General features: G+C 33.8%; 1 protein-coding gene across 2 annotated transcripts in view; it reads right to left on the bottom strand.

Moving 5' to 3' along the window:
* Positions 1-15768, bottom strand: part of HECTD2 (HECT domain E3 ubiquitin protein ligase 2) — a 103749-nt gene that overhangs the window by 24274 nt on the left and 63707 nt on the right. The window contains exons 6-11 of one of the 2 annotated variants that reach the window (XM_034931082.3): positions 11904-11968; positions 9034-9079; positions 7097-7206; positions 5521-5669; positions 4872-4995; positions 2392-2488 (exon numbers count right to left, since the gene is read on the bottom strand). In XM_034931082.3, coding sequence (XP_034786973.1) covers positions 2392-2488; positions 4872-4995; positions 5521-5669; positions 7097-7206; positions 9034-9079; positions 11904-11968 — 591 coding nt within the window. Of the gene's footprint in view, positions 1-2391; positions 2489-4871; positions 5011-5520; positions 5670-7096; positions 7207-9033; positions 9080-11903; positions 11969-15768 lie in introns of both variants that reach the window. The other variant, XM_034931081.3, reaches the window with a different exon arrangement.

The following is a 15768-nucleotide window of genomic DNA, read 5'->3' as shown; positions in this document are numbered from 1 at the left end:
GATAATATAGAACAAATATCCAAAGAAAATTTACTAAAATGTTAATGGCTTTGCTTGGGGGATAGAGATATGAGTGACTCAAAATTCTTTTGTCACCGTTTTTCAAAATATAAGCACTGAATAGGTAAAAAACAATATATTTAAAAATATCTATAAGGAATATGTCATTTGTCATATAAAATCCACATGCTTATATATTTATCTAAATAGTCTTTATTAGACTATATCTTTTTTTGGTAACAATGAAAACTATTGTGCAGATTAAAGATAAACATTTCAGACATTTTAAATACATGCAGCAATTTGCTTTAATAGATAAAATTTTAGTATCACAAATCTACAATTTAAGGCTACTTATGATTTTGAAGATTACTATAATAAAACACTAATTTGGAGCCTTCTCCATTTCTCCCATATACAATGCTAAATGCTATTAACAGCCTTTTATTTCTGTGTCCTCACTTATCAAGGAAGTCTGCATTCCTAGCATAGTGTCCTGTGTTACAGACCGTTTTTTCCTACCTTTTCCTATCTTCTGTTCCCAGTCTAGCTCTTGGGCAGCTGTCACATTGGAAATAACTAATAAACAAATTTATGCTAGGATGCTAATGGCAAACAAGATTAGTAGCTACTCCTCCCATCAGGAATTCATATTTACTGGAAAATGCTCCAAATGAAAAAATAACCCAACAATGATACAATTCTCGACAGTGTGACTGAGGAACTTATTTTAGGTTAGGAAACCAATTTTGTGTATTTAGATTGTACCATATAAGCTCTTGCTTACACTGACTATTTGTAAGATTGTCCTTGTGTCAAAATAGTCATCAGTCATTAATTCCAAGTGATATGGCAACTTATGAGATAAAATGTTGGGAAACACCCATAAAAAACTGATAATGCCACTTAGCTCTCAATGTCAAGTGTCTACTCATTCGTTTGCATGCTCTGTAGAAAACTTAGCCTGTCACAGAGTCTACACCTGCCATTCTCCTTCTTTAAAGTAGAAGAAAAATTCCACAAAAAGATATTTGATATCCTGTGAGTGACACAGAAAAAACTGTTTAGTCTTGCTAGTTTAACACAAACTAGCTCATTCTGTTACGTACAAAAGCACTGTAGATTTTCTTACAAATATAAAAAAATCATAGACCAAGGTGAAAAAATACTAAAAAGGCACGACATTGTACGAGTACAACTAACAGAAAATGTCAGAATGAGTAGCTATACAGCTAATCATTGAGCCAATATCTACCCAAGATCAAGTAACAATTCTGGTGCTGAATATACCTGTTTAAACTCATTCTTCAGGGGGGTAGTGTGGCTTTGGAATTCCCTTGATGGGCATAGGCAATAAAATTTCTTCTAATATTCCCATATTCAGTATAAGATGACTTTGGGATGTCACCAGTTACTCAAATCTTTTGTCCTTCTCTGTGATAGAAAGAAATACTCACCTTCTGGGAACTGAATTACTGAAGAATAAACATTCTTATTTTTTATAGCATTTTGAAGTATTACAATTTATGCTTTAGGATTCTTTTTATACTCTTGAACAAGATGGAAATCATTTCTTTTTACTCTATATTCCTTTTTCAATTAAGAAGACCACAGCCAAGCTTCCCTCTTTTAAAATTGTGAGCAATCATGTAACACAAGCAGATGTTTGAAATACATAAGCACTTAAACAAATAGTTTAGAGCTCTAACAGAAAAACCTCACTGAATCTGATATTTATTAGATAAAGTACATTACTGTGCTGAGCTGAAACACAAGGGATAGGAAGTGGTAAGGACAGACTGAGAGATAACTTCATACTGCTCTACAATTTGCCTAAACTCAGTCTGCTTGCTATCCCCAGCCTCTTTGGGTCTCCATGCATTTTTGTTTCCTAAGAACCAATAAAACATCTTTCACCTTCTTTGGGCATATTTCTCAGTTCTCCAAGACACACTTTTTGTTACATTTTCTAATTTTTCGGTTGTTTCTGATTTTCATAAAACCTAGAAAATGTTTCAGTAGTTTGAGTGGTTTGCCTAATGACACTCTGCCTCACCGCAGTTCTCAATGCTCTGCTGGTTATCTAAGGTTGGTGGTATGGTATCTGCAAAACGAGGTCCAACAAGCTCTCAGTAATTTGAATCTGTGAGAAGCATTTACTCTTCCTAGTATATTTATAATATAATGAGAAGTTGATCAGAAGAGATGAGAGTTATCTTGTCTCCCAAATTGTAAATAGTTTTTAAGCACTTTTTGGGTGAGTATAACACGAATTTTGCTTTTAACATTCCTGATTATGCTAGAACAATTCACAAGACATTTAAATTATTTATTAAATTATTTACTATACTGATTATAGTCAGCATAAATATGTTTTTATAGCTGACTTACCCTTGCGATGTTTATCATCTGTTGCTCTGAGTCTCTTTGAATAATGATTTTTTTTGCAGCTACAGAAATAACGAATGGGTACTGACAGAAGGAAAACCTGCTCAACAAGTGAAAAAAAGAAAAAGCAAAATGGTGTATTTTTAACAAAATTATACTAAGGGAATCTAAGGTACCCCTTGTAGCAATATAAAACATTACTTTTGGATTGTGTTTTACCATATACAAAATGATTGTATGTGTATAATTTCTTTTAATTCTCACAGCCATGTGAAGAATGTATCATTACTAGATGTGCAATGCCTTTATTCTCTGCAGAAGCTACATCAAAGGTTCTGAATGTGTGCTAACCACTTACATTGTCTATACAAATAATTTCATTGTATATCATCACCTGTGAACAACATGGCCAACACCAGAACCAGGAGGGAGAAGTGTTGGTTAAGTAGTACAGAAAACCCAGGTGCTCAAAATTAATATAAGAATCCATCATTATATGGTGACTTCTGATGTGTGAGTTCCAGAAATGAAAAAATCTAACAATAACTACAGTATGTAAAAAGTAAAGTAATATATTTAAGACCAATAAAAAGAAATCAGAAATGTATGTTACATTTAGTATTATATTTAATGGTGTGGTAATAGGAAATGGTATGTATTTGTAATTACACATTATAATCAAAGGTTATGAAAATAACCCCTCCTGGGCTAGAACATTCTATGCTATGCACAAAAGCCACAAACTACACAGAGATAAATGCATTTAGAAAGAATGAATGTGGCAGCAATGACACTTCTGGAGTAAGACTGCCATTCAAAGTGACTACAGTGAATCTATCAGTTACAGCTGGAATCCCTCTGAGCATAGTCAGGTGGTACAACTGTGACCACTGAGAAAAAAGGCATTATTAGGAAAATGGATATAGCCTTAGTGTAAACTGAAAGTGAGATGGCTTTTACCATGGGACAAAATTGTTAATAAAAGTTGAGAGTTCTTCAGTACTGGTATATAATTATTTTGAATCATTAATGCTAACAAAAAAATTGGAAATAAAAAGAAAATGCAATGAACTCAGTAAGATATATATTAGTTTTACTATGTACTTTAGGACAGGGGTTCTCAACCTTTCCCTTGTTATGCACAAGAGAAATGATACTTTGTGAATGATACACTGAAATGAACAGATGAAGCTGCTCATGGCCAGAGGTCACTTGCCATAGGGCTCCTGTTCCCCTCTAGGTTCAGGCTGGCTACCCAAGGGTTGACGGGATCCTAGGATTAAAACCCTAATGTAACTCATTCTTGGTACACCAGTGTTGTGGCACACTTGTTAGAGGAAGCTCTATATTAAAAGATGTTGTTGTCAGTGAAATATGCATAATAATTCTTGGCGTTGTTTTGTGGTTGTATCTACAACACATTACAATTATATTAAAATGGAAGGAAAAAGTATCTTTGTAAAGTAAACGTTGCCAAGAAAATATCCATCTGGGACTAGGGTGCCCAGAACTTAAATTCTTATTCTTATTCAGTTCTGAGTGTTCAGATGTGAAATGAGATGTGTCCAGAAGCCCATTCTATGTTTCAGGCCAATTCTGATAAAGAGGGTCCCTGGAAAGTTTAACCAATTTACAAACTAATCTGGGGTTTTGAGGTTACTTATATTCACACCGTATCTCTTTACTCAGATTCCTCTACAATTAAATGCAATCTCCTGAACATCTCATGACCTGAGGATAAATTATGTTTGGAATAGTCTTGCTAGTTTAATCCAAACTAGAAGTGTGGATATAAAGTGCAGTGTATTAAATAATTTGGTGACTGTTTTACAAATCTATTAATTATTATAATAAATAAGCTGTGGTAAGGCCCTTTCTCTGTAACATCTACTCTTTTTATATTGCACCTAATGGACAACCACTTTTTCTTACAGAAGAAATGAGAAATGAATGTATGTGTGTGTCTGTGTGTGATCAATATATTAGATCATGCATCTGCAAACCATGGGCCTAAGACAAATATGGCCTACAACCTGTTTTTGTAAATAAAGTCATTTGGGACACAGACATATCTATTCATTTACATCCTGTCTATGGCTACTTTTGTGCTAAAATAGCAAAATAGAATCTGTGTAACCTATAGTGTTGAAAATATTCACCATCTAGTTCTTTACAGAAAAAGTTTTGCTGACCCCTGTGCATAGAATAGTAAGAGATAAGAGACTGCATATTAAGATAGAACCTCTCCCTTCTTGAAAAGATGCTATTAACCAAACCAAAACCAAATTAACATGTACACAGATTCAAAATGTAGCAGAAAAAGAAAATACTTTAATAAATATGGTATTTCAAGGCTATCTGAACTATATTTATACATTTATATGTAAACGTATGTGTAAACTTCATATAAACTTAAAATCTAGTCATTCTTTTGAATAGTGTATTTCATTTAGGTGGATAATCAAAGGAACTTTTGTTCATACCTGTGAGAGTTTCCAAAGTTTTGCCAAGTATGATATTCTTCCATGAGATCAATGTGATCCAATGTAGAATTATAGAAATCAGTATAAGGAATAAGGGGAGGGTGAACTAAATTGTTTGCAGTATCTGTAAAGATAAATTCTAACATAAAGACTTTTTCCAACATGTACAAGATTCATTCTAATAATAAAAACATCATTTTAATGTCTACAAGACAGCCTTGACCTAGAAACTCCTATTTTAAATAAATGTAGCTCCAAATGAAAGGGGTAATTTAAAAATTGTGGTTAAAATGCAGCCAATAGTTTCTTGCTTAAAAAAGAAAACTTGTGGTGAGGATTATAATAGTATTAAAGGGAATATGCAGATGGCCAATTTACTCCTATTTCTGTGTGTTCTCTCTTAGGGGTCCTAGCTCATATGCACTTAATTGCCATAATACAGAACACTGTCCACTAAAAGACATAAAGCTTTTTTCATGCTTATAAATTATGAAATCTATTATCAAAGTAGAAAATAAATTACAACTCTTACCTTCACAGAAATGGTTTAAAATTTAAGAATGCCTCTATAGTCTTTTGAAATCCTTAAGAAATATCCCTAATATGTAACAAAAGAAAAGTAAAAAATGATAGAATAATAAAAACCTACTAAGTAAAGCCAACACTTTAGCGGCTGATGGAATCCACCAGGAACACTTTGTTATAGGTGGAAATTCTTCAGGCTTTGCAGGAAACAGGCGTAAAGAAATAAATTGCAGCAATCTCTCTACCAATTGTTTGAACCTCTTCTGGGACAATCTGGTAAAGATTTCAAAATAATTGCAATCAAAATTCACATTTTCTATTTCCAAAATTATGTTAGATATTAAACTACATCCTAAGCCACAAAATTTTAGACTATTCCCCCAAATTCTATTTCTTAAATTGCCAAACATTTGAAAAGATACAAAATCTTACCTTGAATACTGTCTTAGTTAAATGAGAAATAAACACCAAAATTACTATAAAGTTAGTAACAAACATTTTAAAGACTTTCAATATTCAGTCTTCATTATTCACAGATTCTATATTTCCAAATTTGCCTACTTGGTAAAATTTAATTGTTAATCCCCAAATCAATACTTGTGTTTTCATGGTCATTTGGGGACATGTGAAAGATGTTAGTCTCCTGACATGCACATTTCCAGCTGAGGTCAAAGTGATGTTCTGCCTTGTTTTAGCTCAATACTCTCTCTTTGCAAGTGTCCTTTATGCAATCCATTTAGCTTCATGTTTTTCACATTTTGGTGCTTTTTGTTGGTGATTTTGCAATTTCAAAATGGCCAAGTGTAGTGCTAAAATGCTGTCTAGTGTTCCTAACAAGAAGGTTGTGATGTGCCCTACAGAGAAAATATGTATGTTAGAGAAGCTTCATTCAGGCATGAGTTACAGTGCTGCTAGCCGTGAGTTCAATGATAATGAATCAATGACTTCTATTAAATGAAGTGTGTCTTTAAAAAAAACACTCATAAAGCAAAGTTATATACTGATTGGCTGACAAAAATGTGATCAGAGGCTCACAGGAACCTAACCCTGTATTTCCCCTTGAAGCAATGGTTCTGTATTTATTAATTCCATGTTTGTGGTGACATTATAGAATATAACTACTATGAATAATGATAACTTACTGCATTTAAAATTTCTTTTGGAATATTTTGCCTTTCTACTTTTATCAGTCATGGAGAAGTCATTGTTCATGTGGGTATAGTTCTGTGAAAAAAGTATTATGCTTTTACAAATTGATATTGATGGCTAGCCTATATTTTACAATGACATTTTTAGGTAAGGAGAAAGCGCCATTTAAATAATGGTGAAATTTATGAATTTACAGATAGAAAATAAAAAGACACACATTAAAATAGTAGTGTCTGAGCAAATCCAGTCACCATCTTTGAGATACGTAAAAAACCAATAATAGGAATGTGCTATATAAAAAGTGAAGGCAGTAGACAGAAATTCTCAACAGCTTGTGCAAACAAATTGGTTACTTACATTAAAAACAGATTTTTAATTATCCTTTATGTAGTACTAAAGTAGATTTTTGTAACTGGCTTTTGAAGCATTGTGAATATAAGCATCATTTCTAAAGACCTGAAAATATTTAAATATATTTTATTGTAAAATTACTAATACCAAACTTAAAACTGTGAGACTATAAAAGTTCTTAATATCATAGAATGATTTACTTTTTAAACCAGTGAACTAGGAAATGATGGTCAGCTTCCACTAAGGTAGCTATCTGTCGTAGCAAGTGAGCATAGATGACATACGTAGATGTGTTATTAAACTGAGGATTCTGAAAAAGATATTAAAGATAATTGTGTTAAAATTCTGTTAACACGTAAAAGGAAAGACACTAAGCTTAATAAGTACGTGGTAAATTCAGGAAACAAAATTTGAGATTATAAAAAAACAATAACCTATTTGTTATTTAATTAACAGAGACTTTCATTTACACTGCGGCTATACAGTGAAAAGAGCATGGGCTTTGGAGTTAAGACAAATCTGGGTCTGAGGGCTAATTCTACCACTTACTAGCTATATGCCCTTAGGCATGTTCCTTACACTTTGATTCTCAATGTCCTTATCTGTAAAATGGGAATGATATTCTCTATCTTAAGGGTTGTTTTGAGTATCGAAAAAGAAAATGTATATAAAGCACCTTCATAAAAAGTGCCTTCATAAATGGTACCAATCACTATCATCCAATTAAAAGCAAAAAACCTGGGTGTTCCTTGATTAAAAGCTAGAAAAACAAAGTAAAAGCTGGTTGTGAAACTTTTGCCATTGTAAAATGAGTTAGCCTCATATATCACAAAGAACAAGGGGAGAACCACATACAGCTTCTGACAACTTTTAAATGATAAAGGGACACTGAAGGAATACTTGTAAACTAAGAAAAGCCTTTAGTTAATGTTTCCAAAATATAAAATTCTAGCACAATGTACACTTCAGCACATCATGGAAAAAATAAATATTATTGAAAAAAACCTCCTGAAATTGTGAAAAATAAGAGAGCACCATGTGTTTTTCAAAACTGACTTATTGACAGAACAACTCAAAATCTGGGACTGACCTCAGCTGATAACTTCATCTGGTAATGGCTCTTGAGAAGAACAAAATATGAGCAGAGCTTATGGCTGACCAATATACTCACCTAAAATCTGAGCTTCGTGTCATCTTTCTAGCTTTTACTATCTCTACATATGTTTATTCTTGAGTTTTGGCTCTTTCTCCTCTTACCTCTCTATTTTCCCTCCTTACATTTCTCTTCTTAACTACCTCTTGGTCATTTCCCCCCCTTTTCCACTTTTTCCTCTTTCCTCACTTTCTCTATCCCTACCCTGTATATGTTCTTTCATTAGACATATTGATATTATAATATCATAATATTGTACTAAACACTATACTTATTTAATATAGTTTTCCTTACTTTTAAATGAGATAATATACATGGACAACTTTTATAAATTGTAAAGAATAATGCAAATGTATTAATAGTATGCTAGCTATGGTAATAATGTATTTCTTCCTCAAAAAATAATAAAAAGTAAAAATTGCTTTTCATTTGTCTGGATCTTAATTTCTTTTTGTATCTATTAATCTGTATCTATCAAGAGGAAAAAGTTCATCATCTTCGCTTTATAACAAATTAAAAAAAAACCTTTTATCTTTCCGTAAGAATTCTAATTGAAGTTATTGAAAAATACATAGTGAAGTGAAAACCTACTAGATGGGAAAATAAAAGACAATCCTGAAGCCTGTTAAAACTAGTTACAAGAAACAGGTTTGAATGGAGGAGGAAGAAGTGCTTCCATTCTGTTTGTTCCTGAATACTCTGGCAGGAACTAAATCAAAATTTTAATCTCACATGTAATTTAGCTTCTGATTATTTATTTGTTATGGCTTTAATCTTATTTTTCTTACTTTTTAAAGTCTTACTTATCTTTTAATCTTACTAATCCTACTTTAAAAAAAATCTTCTGGTTACAGGTAACTATAATTCTAAAAAGAATCAATAATGTTGCCCCAAATGATATTTAATATTTAATATCATTTCACATACACATGTAGGGATTGAGATCTGACTTAGACAACTTCAACTAGGTTCTGGTTCTCTTACCTGTAAAAGTATAAAATATGCTCTAAGATCATCTTTTGTTCGTGGACTGAAAAAGAAACAAGAATAATTTATTATGGATGAATGTTTAATCTCATAGAATCTAACAAAAAAGACCAATAAACTTTTCTATGAAGATTGAGTTGAGAAAAGCCAAAAACTAGGATTAATATGCATTATTATTGAGACAGTCCATAATATGCTGAAAATACAAGTGCTTCTGTGCCTCTCCTAGGCTGATTCTGAAGACAACTAAAGACTGAGCTAACTAGGCTATAACATTTTGTGAGGTAAATATGATTAACTCTGGAAGTAGTTAGGTGTGTAATAAAATCATCAATTTTAGAATACTTATGTTTTTGTTTTAATAAAGGATAATCTTTACTTAAGAACATTTATGTATTAAAGAAAGAAAATATGCTTGTGTTTCTAGGTTCATTCCTAAAGTGATGTAGAAATGTCTGTAAATCAAATCATACTTTAAATACATCCAGTATGCTTCTAACGGAAAGAATCATGAAAAGTAAGTAATTTTTTCCATCTTAATATGAATTCTCATAGTATGAGATTTGACCAAGAGCTTTTGTTATTCTCAAGGCTAATGAGTGTTTCTTGCCTGCTCAAGATCTATTTGGTACATTCTCACAGATATCTGGAAGTAACTTCTTCAATTGAAAATGGTTCACCTCTATGACAACCAGATGCAATTCATGATTCCTAACTGGGTCCTGGATTGAAAAACAAAACCCAGATACTAAAGCTTTTGTCATTCTCTATGCTGACAAGTGTTTCTTTCTTGCCTGCTCAAGATCTATTTGTATATATCACCTATTCCTCCAAGTCCTTTCCTATCCTACCTAGAGCTTCATAATCTTGGCAAGGTCATTTATGCCTGCATAAATTATCAGGCATGCACAATAAATTGTATGAGTAGGTTTGATTTCTTAGAATTTTTTAAATGATATTTTTACTATAATATTCAGGAAGCAGCTAACTCCCAGTTTGGCCTTAACCCTTCAGTCCTCAGACACTTAACTGAGATGTAACAGGGGTTTCATCTTTTTGAGGCTAGTAACTGATTTTTGGAAACGTGAGATATAGGAAAATATAATACAAAAAGGTCAATTTTCTTACAACAAGCAAGAGTTTCTAACAGAAAATCAGGCAAATCTGCAATAAAAAATGGCAAAAGTAGGTGGAAAACTTACAAAAGGATAAATAAAAATAGCAACAAATGATAAAATGTTAAGCTTATTAGTATTAAGGAAAAGTACATAAAAATGAGATCCACTTTTCATTTATTAAATTAGGCCAAGTTTTGTTAAAAGAAGATACCAATGAAGTCTCAGGCCCTCTGCTGTTAGAAGTATACATTATCATAACTGCTTTGTAAATAAATCTGACAAAATGTATTGTCTTAAAATGTTTATACTCTGACGCAGTAATTATATTTCTAAAAAAATTTTTACATAAATGCTCAGAAAAGAAGATTTTTGTACAAAATGTTCACTGTGGAATTATTCACATAAACAACCATTCTTGGAGAATGGTTAGGTAAATTACAGTACATTCCTATTCTAAGTTATTAGTCAGACATTAAAAGTGTGGTTTAAGAAGGAAAATGCAAACAGATTACTAGAGTAATAAAGTAAGAAAAAGATCATTAAGTTAAAAGTCACATGAAATGATACAGTATGATTTTGTTTTTAAAAGATGACTAGAAAAACACTGTAAAATGTAAACATTTTTTACTTTCTTCTTTTTTTCGAGACAGTCTCACTCTATTGATTCTGAAATTTATGTTACAGATAGAAACTAAAAAGACATACATTAAAATAGTAGTGTCCAAGCAAATCCAGTCACCATCTTTGAGATATATAAAAAACCAGTAATAGGAATGTGCTATATAAAAAGTGAAGGCAGTAGACAGAAATTCTCAACAGCTCAACAGGCTGGAGTGCAGTGGCATGATCTTGGCTCACTGCAACCTCTGCCTCCAGGATTCGAACGATTCTCCTGCCTCAGCCTCCTGAGTAAGCTGGGATTACAGGACTGTGCAACCACATCTGGCTAATTTTTGTATTTTTAGTAGAAATGGGGTTTCACCATGTTGGCCAGACTGACACTTTCTTCTTTATACTTCTCTGCCTTCTCTATATTTTCTATAATAAGCATGAATTTCTTTCAAAATCAGAACAATTAAAATATTATTAAAATATATATGGTACATGTAACATTACATTTAAGAATTCTACTTAGGTATTACTTTTAAACTAGACTTGGCATTCCTTTGGCTTTAATGGAAGTTATTATTTAAATAATATACTTTTAATATAAATTTAAATATGTATTTTTAAAAGTACATTTTTATATTATGCATATTCATGGTTCAAAACATTACCAATTAAATTGCCCATGATTCCTTATATAAGAATCTAATATTTAGTTCTGAGAGAAAAAAATATTTTAGTAGCTGGCCTTAGGCGTCCCTATAATAGAAATAAGAAAAATTTCACTCTGGCTACCAGGAAGCCCAAGGCTAAATTTAATGCTCATTATTTCAGTTAGGTTACTGATGTAAGTACCCATTCCATTTTTGTTAAGCATATATATCTGCATAGAAAAAACTTTACATACAATTTAAAAGAATTCACAGATCTTTTTATGCCCATCTATAGATCCTACTGAGAGGTCACAAATCTCAAGTTATACAGCTTTGTTGTAAATGGCTTATAATTCTTTTCTCATCTATGTTATTATAACTCAACTAAAATCTTTTCTGAGAGTAAAATACATACACATATGTTAAAGATATATGATGTGTAAGTTAGACATCTATACTGATTAGCTAAATATTGAAAATATCAGTTTACCCTTTCCATTCTCGTAACAGGCTGTTAATGATTCCCTTTAATACTGTCTTCTGAACGTCTTGAGGCTGTAGGCAAAAGAAAACAGTAAGGTAATTAGGATTACCAAATTAGGTGACGTTTATATGTTAATTATATTTACAGATCTGTTTCAATAGTTAAAATCAGACTTGATGACTCAGGACTGACACTTATAGTAGTACTGATTTTACATTTAAGAACTCTAGAGAGCATCAATGACATAAGATTACAGTAAGAATATCCCTGGTATGTGTAGCATACAACATGCACAAACATATATGGTGGTGGTTGATGACCAACAGAATTTTTATATAACTGGAAAACAATTTCACTTTCCTTGACCTGACAGGACAGAGTAATGAACATGAATCCAAGCGTAACATATTTATTAACATAATATTACCATTCTAGTTTAATAATCCAAATACTAAAAATCTTATTTACTATCAAACATCCCAAGAATAAATGAAAATAAAATACATCTAGATAATACTTTAGTTTATAAGAGAATAGAAGCTTCATTAACAAGAAACTTCAAATAATCAGTAAAATTTGTGTCATGTTACATGAAAGAGGCAAATGCCAATACACATATGCTTTTATTTAAAACCACAACTATTATTTCCAAGACATGTCTATCAGCACTCATTCAGCCTAGCTCTTATGTCATATACACATATACGTATATATATTTAATATAGCATTCCTTTCTCTTCCTCTGCTTACAGTAACCCCGCACACCCAGAGAGTATCCCTGCTCAACCACTTAGTGTTTGCCCCTGAGCAACAAAAGCTGCAGGAGAAAAACCAAACAAATGTGCTGACTGGACATACTTTAAGTTTATGACCACAAATCTCAAAAGGACACTCAATACCACTGACAGTCCCACAACATTTCTATAGTTCACTTACTTCTCTACACTTCAAGACAACTATATTTCAAACCTTCTTATTCCTCAAATCTATAACACCTCCTTCCCAGCATCATTCCTAGCTATGACCTTGCTACACACTTGGCATCTGCATTGGACCCGCAGGGGTTTTTATCCCCTCCCCATCCTGAGCAGCCTCTTTGCTAGGATCAAGACGACCACACCCCAGCCAAGGACAAAGGCCTCACAGGTGCTCACAGGGCAGGCAGGTGCCCACAGAACTTCAAGAAGACGGTTCTCACTCCTCTCGCCCTTTGCCCTCATTGAGAAATCTAGCCACAGCTTGACACAGGGACGGAGAAAGAAGCCAGCAACAGGATAGGGCAAGCATCTCTGTCACTCAAATGCTGGCCTTCCTGGCCAAGTCCCCTGTTTGGCACTCCTCCCCGGATGCCTGCGGTGGTGGCATTGCGCCATATCCTGCCTGGGCTCTGGCCTCTGTTCTGTCCTCCCTCTTGCTCTGTCTGCCCTGTTTCTGAGAAGCCTAGGGGCTTCTTAGTCTGGCTCAATGTCTTCAACAAAGAAGACTTCCCAGTCCATCAGGGAGAAACTTCGTGGGGGTCCGTGTCATGATTGTTTCCCTCTCCAAACCTATTTCTGGGTGATTGAGCAGGTGTGGTGATCCTGGAGCTCTGGGCTTCCATACCTGTCTGGGACAGGGAAGCTTTCTAGGTCTCAGATGCACCCAGATAACAGATTCACTGTCCCTATGTAAATTCTACCAATTTGCCTGCAACTGCACTTGACCAAGGCCAATCCCTTCATTTGAGTCCTACATCCCATCCCCTCTCATAATCTTGTCAAGGACATGGTTATTAAAGTTTTTCCTTATCTCTCCTGTATCATCCGTTTCTCCCTCTCTACTAAAACATTCCTATCAGTACAACAACGCAGACTAACATCACTGGCACTGATTTGCTGTTCTTCTCCACTTTGCTCTATGCCCTCAGAGGCCAATTCTGAAGGACTGTATCAACTAGACTCCTTTGCCTTCTTATTGGGCTCAGCTAACAGAAAGCACTAGCAGAAAAGAAAAGAGAGTGAAGTTGGGGTATTTGTTCCCTCAGGTCCCCACCTCCAGGGTCACCATGGGATGGTTGTCATGGGTCGGCTGTGTCCCTAGAGTGAAAGTCCCATCTCCTGTAAAGCAGCCCTCTCACCCACAGTTCATCTCTAGATTCTCCCCTGGGCACTGTGCTGTCCTTATGGTCTCACTTACTCTGCTAACAACTTTGTAAATAACCCAATTTACCAATTTGAGTGTGTTGTCTGTTTACTACCAGGACCCTGACTGATGTATTGACTTTATTTAAAACATCTCGTTTGGGCCATCTTCTAGCTACCGCCTCATTTCTCTGCTTCCCTTCATAGTGAAAGCTCTCAAGAATTATCTGTACTATCTCTTCTCATTGTCAACTCATTCCAAATAGGTGTATTAAAGTCTTACTAGACTCTTATTAAAGTCATCAATTATCTATAGCTTATGAAAGACAATGGTCAATTCTCTGTCCAAACCTTAAAAAATGTCTCAGCAACATCTGACAAGGTGGAATACTCTTCTTTTTTAAACACTTTGATCTCTCCTTCACGAATGCCTTATCCATCTAATTAAATGGCAACAGCATCCACTCAGTTTCCTGTCTTTCTTGCCTTTGAGTGCCACATCCAATGTACTGGAAGTTTTACTAGCTCTACTCCATAATATATGAGTCTGAACATTTCTATTTTCATTGCCAAAATTGCTAATCCAAATATCAACTTTTGCTTCAACTACTACAAGGCCTTCCTAACTCCTTTCTCTTGACACACTACAGACCATTTTCTGCTAAGCATCTAGAGAGATCTTTCTTAACTATAAATGATCCCTGCCTAAAACACTCAATGACTTTCCATTACAATACAATTAAACTTGCATGGTCATATGCAGTCTCATCTCTTACCAACCTAGTCTTCTCCTTTCTCCCAAATTCACCAAGCTTTAGTCTCACAAGCCTTATTTCTGAATTTGCCAATTGTGTTCCCTTCTCAGGGCCTTTTTATTAGCTGTCACTTCTGTTAGTGTGCTGCTCTCACAGATCTTCTCATGGTTTGAGTTATTTTCATCATTAAGACCTCAATTGTTGCCTTACAGAGGCCCTCCCTGAGCTTCCTAGTTAAAAGCAACCACTAATCACTCCTTATTACATTGCCCTATCTTCTCGAAGCACTTATCAGTATCTGAAATTATCTTTCTTCACATTTGTTTTCACATTTATTTTCCATCTGTAACCTGCCCCCAATAGAAATTAGAATATAAGCTACTTAGAGCTGTATATGACATGCATTTTTGTTTAACACTGTATCTCCAATGCCAAGACAATACATACTCACTGACTAACTGCTCAACTCTTTGCATACTTAAGTTGAATCCTTCCAAGGTGCAAATAAAAATCAACCTCTTCTGTATAAGCTTCCCAATTCCAGTGATTTCTCCCTCATCTGATCATCTGTAGTATTTACTTTCCTAAAGGCCGTATCTTCTGAAGTTAGTAACAACGATTTCAACTTCCTTTGGTTTAGAAGGTGTCTGGTATATATTCTATATACCCTTACTTTCAACCTTTTTAGGTATCTCTTGTGCTTAGCATGGAATATAATTTTTAAAAATCCAAAGTGATAGTCTCTTCTAACCAGTGAGTTTAGTGCATTTATATTCGTTATTCAATTACTTATTCCTATATTTGGACTTGTTTCTGCAATCTTATTTTTTGTTTCCATTCAACTCACTTTTTAATGCTTCTTTTTCCCATTCCCCTACTCTCCAGTTAAGAAAGTTATTTGCTCCACTTGCACTGTTTCAGAGGTTACTTTCGATTTCTTATTATTCATAGTTAACAAGCCTAAAGTTAATATCCTACTCTTTCTTTAGAGCATCT

Source organism: Pan paniscus, chromosome 8 (genome assembly GCF_029289425.2).
Source record: "Pan paniscus chromosome 8, NHGRI_mPanPan1-v2.0_pri, whole genome shotgun sequence".
In the NCBI taxonomy this organism is placed as follows: domain Eukaryota; kingdom Metazoa; phylum Chordata; class Mammalia; order Primates; family Hominidae; genus Pan; species Pan paniscus.
Note: the sequence above shows the minus strand (reverse complement) of the source record. Positions and strands in the feature narration are given on the sequence as shown.